The sequence below is a fragment of the Loxodonta africana genome, chromosome 15, assembly GCF_030014295.1.
Source record: "Loxodonta africana isolate mLoxAfr1 chromosome 15, mLoxAfr1.hap2, whole genome shotgun sequence".
Taxonomy (NCBI): Eukaryota; Metazoa; Chordata; class Mammalia; order Proboscidea; family Elephantidae; genus Loxodonta; species Loxodonta africana.
Window position 1 is genome coordinate 63,916,492 of NC_087356.1, and position 15,724 is coordinate 63,932,215.

Genomic DNA, 15,724 nt, shown 5'->3' on the forward strand with positions numbered 1-15,724 from the left:
TTTGTCGTACTGTGGGGGTTTGTGTGTTGCTGTGATGCTGGAAGCTATGCCACCAGTATTCAGATACCAGCAGGGTCACCCATGGAGGACAGGTTTCAGCTGAGCTTCCAGGCTAAGACAGACTAGGAAGAAGGACCCGGCAGTCTAATTCTGAAAAGCATTAGCTAGTGAAAACCTTATGAATAGCAGCAGAACATTATTATCTATACAGTAATTATTATATATTATAACAATATTATTATAACCTCACATATTCTATTATTACTATTATAACGTATCTATACTTATTTTTTTTTATACACACTATATTTTTATAACTATACACATGAATTACATTCTAAAATCAGTCACATATAGGTTGGCATAATATCCATGTTAGAGACTGATACAGTATTTTTCAGCAAGTCTTTCATAATCAGTTTTCCCTTGAATCGTTGGGAAATTTCAATGTTAAGTCAGCTGAACTCCAGATGAAGTCGTTGGCTGATAAGGAGGCACCATGTTGTACAAAAATAAGTATCTTTAGTCATTAAAATGATACTCAGTGTGGAGAAGTTTTACATTCTGAGGTCACAAAATCCCTTGTTTCTCGGTGAGTAGAATTGCTGGTGGGATCACTTGCACTGTTTGCTCTCTCTGTCATAAAGTTGAATGATTCAATCAAATATAACAATATAGATGTGTACAGGGAATTGACCGTTGATCTGAGGAAAAGGTTAAACCCTTCTTTGCACTGCCAGTTTGTCAGTCCACCTGATACTCAGGGAAAAACTGTGAGGTAAACGGGAGAGGGGAATACTGGCTCCCATTTAATAGATGATGAAACTGATCTTCAGAGATGTTAAGTCGCTTGTTCCAAATCACAGTTTCTAAGCAGGAAGCTGAGACTACAACTTGAGTGTTCTGATTTTGGATCTATCAGTGCTATTTTTAAACCACACAGTTTATCATACTTTGAAAAGTCAGTGAAATCTAAACAGTGTTTTTGTTGAATAAATATGCTTCGGAACACAAAAACAAAATACTCAAATAAAAAAAGAAATCAAGAGAGCATCTTTTGTATTTCATAGTTGAGTACCCTATTGCCTAATTTGTAATATGTGGTTATATTCTTATTTTATACTGGTCTGCCCAGCAATCAGAAACACATAGGGTAGCCTTTAATAATCACTTTTATTTATTTTGTGCTTTAAGTTTCAGGGTCAGTTCTAATTTCTTTATACTCAGTGTATTATTTAATCATTATATCAGTGAATTTTTGTAGGTATCAATATTATTTGCCACATGTGTCAGAGGTTGCTAGCTATTCACCTCTTCTTCCATAGCTCACAGTTCCCAGTCCTCCTTAGCTAGGTGTAGTCTCAGGAGTGTGGATGTCGTTCAAGAGCTGAGATATGCCCTTTCCATGATCTATTTGTTCTTTTCTGCACTGAATACAGGTGGTCATGAGGCCCTACTTAGGTGACGAAGCTATAAAGAAAATCCAAGAAGTGATTGCAATGGGGTTAGGATGAAGAATGGAAGGAGCTACAATCAAGAAGGGGCATGTGGAAGGTGTCTGGGCTGCTGGCAATAGTCTGTTTATAGATCTGCATGGTCATTAAAAAAAAGTCATTATGAGGTGTTAATTTATAGTAATTTGTGGAAGTATATGTTTTAAACACTTTTATATGTATTTGTGCTGAATTCACTATTTAAAAAGGTTACAAAACTTTGATTAGAGCTTTACTTTGACTTAGTTTTAAGCAAGGATGGAGAATAAAGGCCCAAGTATATAGGAATAGATTCCCTACCACAGAATGGCTCACACAGAAGAGGTCCAGTGGAAACAGGAAAACACACAATAATGCAGACAGAACTGAGACAATGCTCTTTGCCACACCCAATGAGGAATTTCTACCAGTTTCTGTAAGAGGAGAAAAGTAACATCAACTACAATCTCATGCATATATTTGAAGTGTGTTATATATCATTATTCTTAGGTTAGTGTTATTCTAAACAGTGTATAGTTCTCATTCCATATTACATCATTTCATATTGTAGAGCATTGAATGGTTGTTGTTGCCACTGAGTCAATTCTGACTCATGGCATCCCCATGTGTGCAGAGTAGAACAGCTTCATAGGATTTTCAAGGCTGTAACATTTTGGAGCAGATTTCCAGGCCTGTCTTTCAAGGCATTTCTGGGTGGGTTTGAACTCCCAAACTTTTGGTCTGTAGTAGAGTGCTTAACCATTTGCACCATCCCGGGACCCTCATCATTTCACATTTAACCAGCCCTTTCTACTTTCTTGATAAAATTTCCACTTACTGAACTTCTTTAGGTATTACTTTTTATAGATCTGTGATAAAACATATTTGTGAATACAGAAATAAGGTGAAAATGAACATTTTGGTAAGTATCATAGAAAAATAAAAAAACATTGCAGACAAGAACTAGGAAGAGAAAATTATGTAATATAAAGGTCAAGGATAAGAACTCACTCATCACTAACACCAGAACTGTTGTTCTTTCTAGCTGCATTTAAGCCAGCCTCCAACTGCGGATGACCCCATGCACAATGGGATCATGCCATTGTGATACACAGAGTTTTCCTTGACTGATTTTTTGGAAGTAAATCACCAGGCCCTTCCTCCTAGTCTTACTCTGGAAGCTTCCCTGAAACCTGTTCAGCATCACAGAAACACACAAGCCTCCACTCACAGATGGGTGGTGGTTTCATTTGAGGAGCATTGTCAGGGAATACGACCCAAGTCTCCCTCATGGAAGATGAGAATTCAACCAATGAAAGTAGCAAATAAATAAATAACTAGATTAACTATACTTCCTAAAGCCACATACCTCCCTCCCTTTCCCCTTCCTCTTAACCAAGAGGTAACCACTATCCTGAAGCTGGTGCATATCATTTGAGTACAATTTTTATAATTTTACCACCTAAGTATGCATCAAAGGAACCCTGGTGGCACAATTGTTAAGCTCTCGGCTATTAACCGAAAGGCCTGGGATTTGAACATACCAGTTACTCTGCAGAAGAAAAGACCTGGTGACCTGCTCTCATAAAGATTACAACCTAGGAAACCCTATGGTGGCAGTTCTGTTCTGTCCTATAGGGTCTTTATGAGTCAGCGTTGACTCAGTAGCACACAACAAGTATGCATCAATAAATTACAGTTGTTTTTTTTATTTCTAATTTTACATAATGTTTTATACTGTGCCTAACCTTTAGCCTCTTTCTTTTTTTAATTCAACATCATTTTTTTTAAAAAATATTTATTCTGACTGATAAGAAACCCATTGCCATCAAGTCAATCCCAACTCATAGTGACCCTATAGGACAGAGGAGAACTGACCCATAGAGTTTCCAAGGAGCGCCTGGTAGATTCGAACTACCAATCTTTGGGTTAGCAGCCATAGCACTTAGCCACTATGCCACTGGAGTTTCCATCTGACTGATACATGTAGAAATTATTCATTTATTTTCACTCTAGGATGCCAGGGTCGGTGTAGGTGACATCTGCTGAGGCCACCTAGCATTATATGAGACTCACCTTCCGCCAACCTTATATCACTCCCACTGCCCCTTTATTTGCTACGGTCTGCTGGGCTTTTTCTCTTTTCTGAGGCTTGTGATCTTCACTAAGACCCAGAAAATGTAGATCTCTCTCTATTGAAACAACCACTGACATGTGAAAAAGTTGCCACCACTGCAGACACCTGCCAAAGTCACGTTACTCAACGGCCTATGACTTTTCTATCCCCATTGTGGTCACCTGAGTGGTAGCTTTAGCATTATCTGGAATTGGTAGAAATGCAGAATCCTGGAACCAATCCCAGGGGTACTGAATTGGATTCTGCATTTTAATTTCTGGCACTTGAAGATATATTTTTCTTCCTTCTATGTCAGTTATATATTTACACTTAAAATATGTATTTGCCAGAAGTTCTCTGTGTTTGTGACATGTTAGCTTAACTTGACATAATCCTGTAATCTAAAACTCCATTTAGCTAAAATACATCTTTTCCTTTTCTGCATCTTTATGATAATATAATATAGAGCTTTTTGAGTTAAATTACCTCTAACTTTGTGAAGTTAGAACCTATTGGTATCTACTTAAAAAGCTGTTAGAAATGAGCAAAAGATACTGTGGTATATCTCAGTGAAAAGGGTGTCTATTTTGACATATTTTGTGTTATGATTTGAATTGTGCCCTCCCAAAAGATGTGTTGAAGCCCTAAGTCAGATATGTGTGACTGTAACCTTGCATTGAAATAAGACCTATGAAAATGTTACTAATTAAGTTTACATGGAGACATACTGGAGTAAGCTAGCTCCTAATCCCATCTGAGTGACATCCTTATAAAAGACACACAGAGACAAAAATTAGGATGACATAGCTGCAAGGCAAGAAATAGCTGGATTCATCAGAATAAAATTGACTACATCTGTGGAAAGAAACAGTGGAAAAATTCAATATCATCAGTCAGAAAAAGGCCAGGGGCCAACTGTGGAACAGACCATCAATTGCTCATACGCAAGTTCAAGTTGAAACTGAAGAAAACCAGAAAAAGTCCATGACAGACAAAGTATGATCTTAAGAATATCCCACCTAAATTTAGAGACCACTGAAGAATAGATTTGATGTGTTGAACACTAATGATCAAAGACCAGACAAGTTGTCCATCATACATGAAGAAAGCAAGGAGTCATTAAAAAGATGGGAAAGAAAGAAAAGATCAAAATGAATGTCAGAAGGCACTCTGCAACTTTTTCCTGAATATCAAATAGCTAAAGAAAAAGGAAGAAATGATGAAGTGAAAGAACAGAACAGAAGATTTCAAAGGGTAGCTGGAAAAGACAAAGTATTATAATGACATGTGCAAAGAGCTGGAGATAGAAAACCGAAAGGGAAGAACATGCTCAGCATTTCTCAAGCTGAAAGAACTGAAGAAACAATTCAAGCCTCGAGTTGCAGTACTGAAGGATTCTATGGGGAAAATATTAAATGACACATGAAGCATCATAGGAATGTGGAAGGAATACACAGAGTCATTATATCAAAAATAATTGGTCAGCATTCATCCATTTCAAGAGGTAGTATATGATCAGGAACAGATGGTACTGAAGGAAGAAGTCAAGCTGCACTGAAGGCATTGGCAAAAAACTTGACTCCAGGAACTGACAGAGTAACAATTGAGATGTTTCAACAAAAAGATGCAGTGCTGGAAGTGATCACTTGTCTATACCAAGAAATTTGGAAGAGAGTTACCTGGCCAACCGACTGGAAGAGATCCATATTTACGCCTATTCCCAAGAAAGATGAATCAACCAAATACGGAAACTATCAAACAATATCATTAATATCACATGCAAGAAAAATTTTGCTGAAGATCCTTCAAAAGGGGCTGCAGCAATATATCGACAGGGAACTGCCAGGAATTCAGGCTGGATTCAGAAGAGGATGTGGATCCAGGGATATCATTGCTGATGTCAGATGGATCTTGGGTGATAGCAGAGAATACCAGAAGGAGGTTTACCTGTGTTTTATTGACTATCAAAGGCATTCTACTGTGTGGATCATAACAAATGATGGGAAACATTGCAAAGAACGGGAATTCTAGAACACTTAATCTCATGAGAAACCTGTACATAGATCAAAAGTTAGGTGTTTGGACAGAACAAGGGAATACTGATTGGTTTAAAGTCAGGAAAGGTATGCATCAGGGTTGTATCCTTTCACCGTGCCTATTCAATATGTATGCTTAGCAGATAACCTGAGAAACTAGACTATATGAAGAAGAACAGGACACCAGGATTGGAGGAAGGCTCATTAACAACCTGCATTATGCAGATGACACAGTGAATAGGACTTGAAGCAGTTACTGATGAAGATCAAAGACCACAGGCTTCAGTATGGATTATGCCTCAACATTAAGAAGACAAAAGGCCTCACAACAGAACCAATAAGCCACATCTTGATAAACAGAGAAAAGATTAAAGTTGTCATGGATTTCATTTTACTTGAATTTGCAATCAACACCCATGGAAGCAGTAGTCAAGAAACCACAGGAACATGTTGCATTGGCAAATCTCCTGCAAAAGACCTCTTTAAAATGTTAAAAAGCAAACATGTCACTTTGATGACTGAGGTACACTTGACCCAAGCCATGGTGTTTTCAATCACTGTATATGCGTGCAAAACCTGGACCTGAAGAAGACCTAAGAAGAATTGATGCCTTTGTATTATGGTGTTGGAGAATAATACTGAACATGCCGTGGACTGCCAGAAGAACAAACAAATCTGTCTTGGAAGAAGTACAACCAGAATGCTCCTTAGAAGCAAGGATGGCAAGACTTCATCTCACATGCTCTGTATGTGTTATCAGGAGGGACCAGTCCCTGGAGAAAAGATCATGCTTGGTACAGTAGAGGGTCAGTGAAAAGGAGGAAGACCCTCACAAGACGAATTGACACAGTGGCTGCAACAATGGGCTCAAGAATAGCAACAATTTTGAGGACTGTGCAAGACCGGGCAGTGTTTCGTTCTATTGTATGTAGGGTCACCATGAGTGGGAATTGACTCAACTGCAGCTAACAACAACAATGCATAACGGTGATTATTACAGCACAGCTTTATACTATGGAAAAATAATGAATTTCTATTGATGAAGCGGTTGGTTATGATATATCCACAATATAGAATATTATAGAGATTTCAATGAAGCATTGTTAAATAACAAAAGCAAAAGTTTGAAAAATATGTATCATCATGAACCGAAAAATGTCTGTTCAGGCAACATCTGACTCATATATGTCTGCAGTCCCATAAGGATATAACAGAGTTCAGAAATCCCAATTGGAGAACAGGATGTAGTAGTTGAAAGAAGACATGGGTAATGCAACAACTTCCCGCACGCAACACATGATCTCGTGTCTCTTGCATACAACGCAATTACACTGCCAAGCATATGATACAGTACATATATAACCTATAATACATATGCCTTGATAGTCATAATAAACACCTGTGTTACTGGTTTATATATGTAACGTACTTTCTATCGTTATTATAATGTGAACTTTTCTCTACTTACAAATAAAATGTTTATTGTATAATGGTGTATGCTTCCATTCGTAGGCAGTAGCAGCCAGTCTCATGCATTATGTGTCTCTTGAGTGTTGTAGCAATATCTTTTGAAAATATTACTGGGAAGTGCATCATGGCTCACAAATGCAGAAAAACTAGTGCTACTGATAGCAGCAGCAAGAGATAAAGGATGAGTATCAATTTGGAAGTGAAACAAAATGTTATTAAGCACCACGAAGGCGGAAAATGAGTGAGTGCTATTGCTTGTAATTTAGACATGTTCTCCCAACATCCAAATCACATAATATCCTATTTCATAGAACATATCATAGACGTTAAGGAATGCATGACTGTACTTTGTAAATCAAGGGCAAAACCCCTATACATGTAGAAAAATATGGGAGAGTGTGTGCTAGGTTATATACATGAAAAATTGGGGGTGATTGGATGAAGGGGGCTAAGAAGGGAATGAAAGGGTAGGAAAAAAGGAAAAAAAAAGATTTGTTTTAAAAGATAACATATTATGCATGATATGATCATGTATGCCATAATGTTAAAGTTAAATATGCAGGTGGACATTAGGTTTTTTCCATCTTTTGTCTATTGCGAATAGTGCTGCAATGAACATTGGTGTGCATGTCTGTTCACACCCTTGCCCTCAAGTCTCTTAGGTATATGCCTAGGAGTGGGATTGCTGGATTATAGTTTCAATTTTCCCATATCCTTGCTAATATTTGTTATTTTCCATTTTATATATATATATATATTATTTTAGCCAGCCTCTAGGGAGTGAAGTGACATGTCTTTGTGGTTTTGATTTGCATCTCTCTGATGCTAAAGATGTCAAGCATCTTTTCACGTATTTTTTGGCCACTTGAATATCCGGTTTGGTGAAATGTCTACAGGAGGGTATGTGTGTACACATAATATATTTTTCAAAGGCATTTTGAATAATTCCCTAGCTGTGTGTTACGGATTGTACTTAAAGTTCAAGCAAGCACTAAGAGAAAGAGAGATTTCTATCTCCTTTGCTCTGGGAGAATATGCAGTCCCTGAGGTGAAATTTTGGATAGAATATTGATCCTCCAAAGGCACCAGGGTAAAACCATCTTCAACTGTGTATAAACGATTTCATAATTCTCTTTCCTAAAGGATTTAATTGTGGGAGGGCTCTTAGGGAAACCTCTACATCAAACCCCTGAGAACTTTGAGCTTAGAATAAAATAATTTATGTGATGCTAGGTGGAATTATGTTGAAAACCAAGAGTGTTGTTTGATTTCCTTATTTTTATTTTTGTAGTTTAATGATTACCTCTGGGCAAAATCAAAATTATCTGAGTCTCAGAGCAAGTAAAGACTGAGATTTATAAATGCCCTGAGCCTTTTCACACAAAAGGAGGGATTTTAGTTCAGGAGTATGACCTTCTTCATCAGCAGAACTATTTCTCTTTAGAGAACAACAGTGGAGAAGAAACCACATGTATAGTTTTGATGCCTTTAGGCAAGAGGAGGGTGAGCACTGAATCTCTTTTTGTTATATCCCTTTTCAAACCCCAGAGCCATGGAAAATAATGGACCTCTCTGCTTTGCCCTGCTCTGATCCTGAGGTGCAGATAATCTCAATGGGATATATTAAAGGGTTAGTGTGGAAACAGAGTAGAGGTAAGAAGTAGTGCTGAGATTATAGGGTTTGCAATGCCTCCAATCCCACTTCTCCTTAGAGCATTTCCTGTGAAGGAGATCCAGGATCCATTCCTGACTTAATACCTATTTTGCTGTGTACCTTTGGGAAGCCAAAGGGCCACTGTGAGTCTCCTGACTCTACCACCAGCAGCAGCAGTTACCATCCAGTCAGTTATGACTCATGGTGACCCCATGTATGCAGAGTAGAACTGCACTCCATAGGATTTTCAAGACTGAATTTTTGGAAGCAGATTACCCGGCCTTTTTTCTGAGGCAACTCTGAGTGGGTTCAAACTGCCAAACTTTTGGTTTGTAGTTTTTGTGCCACTCCAGGACTTCTAGCTCTTACTTTCCCTAACTCTACAATGGCCAGTGAGTACTAATGGTCACCTTATGCAGTTTCCAGTATGGATTGGTGGTCTGCACAGGAGAGCTGAAGTTTGGCGAGTACAGTGTTGTTGTTGTGTGACATTGAGTCCATTCCAATTCATAATGACTCTATAAAACAGAGTAGAACTTCCCCATAGGATTTCCTAGGCTTTAATCTTTTGGGGAGCAAGTCACCAGTCTTTTATCCCATGGAGCAGTTGGTGGGTTTGAACCGCAGACCTTTTGGTTAGCAGCCAAACATTCAACCATTGTGCCACCAGTGTTTCTGAGAAAAGAGGGGCAAGTATAAATTGGAGTTAGGGAGGGGATAGAAGGCATTAGTGGCAGACTAAAGCAGAGAAAAGAGGAGACATCATCACACCTCTTCACCCCTTGACCCATTTCTCCCAGTATTACCTGTCACTGTGCTTAAGTATTCATGTACCTGTCCTTCTTGTCCAAGCAGAGAATGGGCCAGCTCTCTGTAATGGTAAAACCCAAGAAGAATCTCTGGACTTCTCAGCTGTAGGAAGGGGTTGGGCTTGGGGTTGCATGGGAAATTGTGGTTCCACCTCAAGTATGACTCTACTTTCCTGTTTTCATAGATTCCACTGGAGGAGAATGGATATTGGAAACAGTTCATTAGTAACTGAGTTTATCCTTGTAGGTTTAACAGAACACTCAAAGATCCAACTCCCCCTCTTCTTCCTCTTCCTAGGAATCTACATTGTCACTGTGGCAGGTAACCTGGGATTTATCACTCTAATTGGCCTGAATGCTCACCTTCATACCCCTATGTACTACTTCCTCTTTAATTTATCCTTCACTGATCTCTGTTACTCTTCTGTCATCACCCCAAAACTGCTGGTAAACTTTGTGTCGAAGATGAACATCATCTCCTACGCAGGATGCATGACTCAGCTCTTTTTCTACTGCTTCTTTGTGAGTGCAGAGTGCTATGTGTTGACAGTGATGGCCTATGATCGCTATGTGGCCATCTGCAAACCTCTGCTGTACACGGTCACAATGTCCCCTCAAGTCTGTTCTCTGTTGGCTGTGATTGTATATGTGGGAGCATTTATTGCTGCCTGGGCCCACACAGGATGCATGCTGAGGCTGACCTTCTGCGATGCCAACACAATCAACCACTACATGTGTGACATCCTCCCCCTCTTGGAGCTCTCCTGCACCAGCACTCACATCAATGAACTGATTGTTTTCGCTGTTGTGGGCTTTAATGTTGCTGTGCCCTGCCTCAACATCATTGTCTCTTATGCTTACATTCTCTCCAGCATTCTCCACATTCACTCCAGGGAAGGAAGGGCCAAGGCTTTCAGCACTTGTAGCTCACATGTAATTGTTGTTTGTGTTTTCTTTGGATCAGGGGCATTCATGTACCTCCATCCTTCTTCTGTTTTGTCCATGGACCAGGGGAAAGTGTCCACCGTGTTCTATACCATTGTTGTGCCCATGCTCAATCCTCTGATATACAGCTTCAGGAACAAGGAGGTTAAAATTGCCCTGAAGAAAAGTTTCAGTAGAAAAACATTTTCCTGAGCTAGAGGTCTATTAATTACTGTAAGATGAGTCAGGCTTCTCTTTAAATTGTTTTTCTTGCTACTCAATTCTTCATACAGAAAGAAGTGAGATATGATAGAAGAGACATTCGATTTGGAATCAGGATGTCTGGGTTGAAGGCTATTCAAAATAGGGGCAAAATATTACTTCATGGAGTTATCGGAAAGAATAGATTAGTACAAATGAAAGTGTGTAGCAAAGTGTTGGGGCTTAATAGTTGTGGAATTGATCCCCTCATTGTCTTTTTTCCTTCCTCCTTTCCTCTCTGTCCTTTTCATTCCCAGTATTCCCCCCTTACATTTTAAAAGGATTTTTCATACTTTTTTTTTTTTTCAAATAGCTTTACTATTTCATTTAATATCCTTGTTATGGAAATAATTCCTTCATAGATTACTTTAGATAGAGTTCACATCTGAACTTCAGTCTTATATGTTTGATAGTATAATTCTAATTTAAATTCTCAGGAGGCATCTGAAGTCAACACGAGAAAATTAAACATATCATAGCAGCACTCACCCTACCAAACCCACTTCTCTTGATGGAATCTCTATAAAAGTAAATGGCATCATTATCTAATTGTTCAACCTCAAACCAGTGTCTTCCTTGACTCTTCTCTCTTTATTTTTCCTTCACACCCAATTAATCAAGTGCTGACAATTTTTGTTCTCCTTATTGCCACTGCTTTTACCTGTGACACCATCATTTCTCATCTGGTCTGTCGTTACACTTTATGATTCAATTTCTGCACTGCAGCCAGAGTAATTTTTCCATGCTCCAATAAGATCTAGCTTGACCCTGTTCACTCTAATTGTCTTTAAGATAAAACCAAAATTCCATGATATGCAAAACAAGGATCTTAATATTTTGACCCTAATCGCCTCTCCAGCGTACTTTTTCTGTCACCTCCCCCCTTTCTTCCCAGTACTCATTGCCATAGTCACACTGAACTCTCCCCCTCATAATTTTCCAAAAGCTGTATATTCTTGTTCCCTTGAACGATTTTCCATAAGCTATTCCCTCAGCCTGGAATACCTTCTCCTACCCTCTTTCTTTGCCTAGCTCAATCTATCCATATTGCAGGTATTGGGTTCCCAGAACTTTTGGGAAGTCTTTTCTGGTCAGAAAGACAAGGCTAAAGACCTTTGGATATATTTTCACAGCATTCTATGCCTATCCTATTGTGGTACAGGTTCTATTGTTTTGAAATTCCTTTTTCCCTTAAACGTCTCCCCCACAATACTGAGGGCAAAAGCTGTACCTTGTTCACTACTGGATATCTTGAATCTAGTACTTACTACCTGCTTCGGACAAGTGACTAATAAGTAATACATTTTCTTAAATTATAAGGAAATTTTAAGTAACTCATTTGCAGAAAAATTTCAGTTTAATACAAGGAAATATGTTGTGTAAGACTTATAGGCTTTCTCCAACTTGGTTTTTGAAAAATAGTTAGGGAATCTCTTGATAATAATTTAGAGTATATAGGGGGTTTGCCTTTGTTTTCTTTTACATAGTTTTCTTTGAAGATACTTTTTGCTCATTGAACGTTACTTCCTCCATCGTTAAGTTATATTTGTTGTCCTTTTCCTAGAACCTTCTTATCACTGTTTTTTTTTTTTTTTCCACTCTTCGTTTTCTGTTAATATTTCAGATACCAGCTGAAGAAAAATTCCTGCCTAATCTATCTTGCAACGCTTAGGTGCTCCTTTTTTTTTTTAATATTGAATTTCTGAGAGTGTAGCAATTGGGCCTGACATAAAATAAGGGCCTAATGATAGCAGTTTTCACACTCTTTTATAATTGCCTGATTGTCTTCTTCCCTGTTGGACTCTAAATGGTGTGAGCTAGGTACCAGTTTATTTTATTCACTGTTGCACCTCCAGTGTTTAGTACTGTATCTAAGTTATTGTGTGTATAGGAGTCAGGGGAAGGAAGGTTGGAGTGGGACAAACGTTTAGAAGCAGAGTAAAGTAATGAATAAGCTCAAAGTCTCTGTCATTGGGCAACTTAGGTTTGGATTTTGGTTCTGCCTTTTCTGATTGTTTGACTTTGAAAAAGTTACTTCTCTTTTCCAAATCTCAATGTCCTCACCTCTAAAATGAGAATAATAATAGTTTCTACTTCAAAGGATTTTTGTGAAGATTGTAGTCCACTTGCTTGAGAGTTAAACTGCAGTAAATGGTGTTTAGTTCTGCATTTGTCACAATATCACAGTGTCGTTACTCTTTCTGAACCTCAGATTAATAACTTGCAAAATAAAGGGTTTGGCTGGACTGTGCCCAGGGTTCCATCATTTTTAAAAACTTGTGATAACGGTTTCTCAATTTCTTTGTTTTTAAAATATTAATATTGGAGCAAATTAATAATTAATAGCATGGATATATGTCAGAATCATACAGACAACATTTAAAATTATGACCTCCTGGTTCCATCTCAGACCCACTCATTCAGAATCTGTCTGTAAGAGGGACTCATGAATCTATACTTTCAAAAATCTTACTCAAATGAAAACATTACTATTTGGATATTGGTCATTGGAATGCCACCCCTAACACTTTGTGATTCTGAAATTATATCTGAACAGGTATACGCAGGAGAATTTATAAATTTTACTGAAATGAGATTTCCTGGTGTTAGGAAAGTTAATTAAGTGTTTCAGGGGGAGAGGGGTCAGAAGCATTAAATGCTATAGAAAGATTCAGTTAGGTTGGCATCATATCATGCACTTTGCATTACAAATCCACAGACTTGACAAGAGAAGTCCATGGATGTTATAGGAGGTAGAAACCTGATTGCGGTTGACTAAGGAGTGGTGGAGAAGGGATGAAGTAAACACACACACAGCTCACTCATTCAAAATGTATTAGAATAATAGACCAGGGGAAAAACATAGAAATTCTGTAACTAATTCCAAGTACGAATAAATATCAAGACAAAATAAAGGTGGCATTTACAATCAGTAAGGAGATAATAAATAATGCTAGAGCAATGTATATTCTATTTTGCAATCAAATACAGCTAGGTAATTTTATTACCACACATATCAAAATAAATTCCATATGGATTAAAGAGTAGCATTAAAACAAAAAACTTTAACCACAAAAGAGATAAAGAAGATATATATGAATATCATCTAATCTTGTGGTGAAGACAGGAGAAACCATAAGAAAAAGATTATTTTTTTTTTTAACCTAAAGTTCAGGTTTAAAAAAAGACTTCTGTAAATACAATAACAAAAGGCATTAACTTTTTTTTTTTTTTCTGTAGTATGGTGAGCTAGATACTGGGGTGGACCCTCTTGTTAGAAAATAATGAGATCCTGCATAAAATATAATATTCATTGAGTTATTGTGTACACAGAATACATGGGAAATTGTCAAGAAGAATAACAAGAAAGGAAAGAAGGAAGGTGGGAAAGAGAAGAGTTAAATAAACATTTTTTTTAAAAATCAGTGAAATGGAACTGAGGGCAGGAGATTTTAGCAGTTGTCAGACCAGCAATCAAATCAGGGGCTTAAACTTGGGAAGCTGGGAGGAGAGGAGGCATCCCAGCTTAGTAATGTCCCTGGCTTTTGAAAAACAATCGTATGTAAATATTCATTGAAGAAAACTATCATCAGCATCCTTAGTTTATACAAACTAGGTTATACTAGGTTATACAAAAGTAAGATAAACCAGATATAAATGTATAATCAAAGTTCACCAAATTCAAAAGGAAAAAAAAAAAGAACAATTCCAGAGTGTCATCAGAAACTACAAATAAGAGACCTTTGAGGATTTTAAATACTTAAATTATTAGACATAAAGCAATACAAATGGTATATGAAATGATTAAAGAATTTGAAGATTTATTGCTGTTGTTAGATGCTGTCTAGTAGGTTCACACTCATAGCGACCCTATGCATAACAGAACGAAACACAGCCCAGTTCTGCGCCATCCTCACATTGTTATCAGTAAGCCCATTGGTGCAGCCACTGTGTCAGTCCATCTCTTTGAGGGTCTTCCTCTGTTTTGCTGACTCTCTACCAAACAGGATCTCCTTCTCCGGGGACTGATCCCTCTTGATAACATGTCCAAAGTATTTGAGAGGTAGTCTCTTGCTCCTTGCTGCTAAGGAGCATTCTGGCTATACATTCAAGACAGATTTGTTCATTCTTTTGACAGTCCAAGGTATATTCAATATTCTTCACTAACACCGTATTTCAAACGCCTCAATTCTTCTTCAGTCTTCCTTATTCATTGCCCAGCTTTCACATTCATATAGGCAATTGAAAACACTATGGCTTGGGTCAGGTTCACCTTAGTCTTCAAGGTGACATCATTGCTTTTTAACACTTTAAAGAGATCTTTTGCAGCAGATTTGGCCAATGTAATGCATCATTTGATTTCTTGACTGCTGCTTTCGTGGGTATTGATTGTGGAACCAAGCAAAATGAAATCCTTGACAACTTCAATCTTTCTCCATTTATCATAAGATTGCTTATTGGTCCAGTATTTAGGATTTTTGTTTCCTTTATGTTGAGGTGTAATCCATACTGAAGGCTGTGGTCTTTGATTGTCATCAGTAAGTGCTTCAAGTCCTCTTCAGTTTCAGCAAGAAAGGTTGTGTCTTCTGCATAACACAGGTTGTTAATGAGTCTTCCTCCAATCCTGATGCCATGTTCTTCTTCATATAGTCCATCTTCTCAGATTATTTGCTCAGCATACAGATGAAATGTTGTTCTTATTGTGGTTTTTAGATGTCATCTAGTCAGTTCTGACTCATAGCCACCCTATAGGTCAGGTAAGAACTGCCCCATAGGGTTTCCAAGGAGTGGCTGGTGGACTTGAACTGCCAACCTTTTGGTTAGCAGCTGAGCTCTAAACCACTACGCCACCAGGGCTCCACAGATTGAATTAGTATGGTGAAAGGATACAACTCTGACCCACATCTTTCCAGACTTTAAACCACACTGTATCCTTTTGTTCTGTTCGAACAACCACTTCTTGATCTATGTACAGGTTCCTC

The 15,724-nt window shown here is 38.0% G+C and overlaps 1 protein-coding gene across 1 annotated transcript; it reads left to right on the forward strand.

Annotated features, from left to right (window-relative positions):
* Positions 1–9,072: 9,072 nt before the first annotated feature.
* On the forward strand, positions 9,073–10,843 carry LOC100664891 (olfactory receptor 8B8-like). Its single transcript, XM_003422073.3, has one exon. It carries the CDS (start codon positions 9,690–9,692, stop codon positions 10,692–10,694), a length of 1,005 nt encoding a protein of 334 aa, XP_003422121.2. The 5' UTR covers positions 9,073–9,689; the 3' UTR covers positions 10,695–10,843.
* Positions 10,844–15,724: the final 4,881 nt, after the last annotated feature.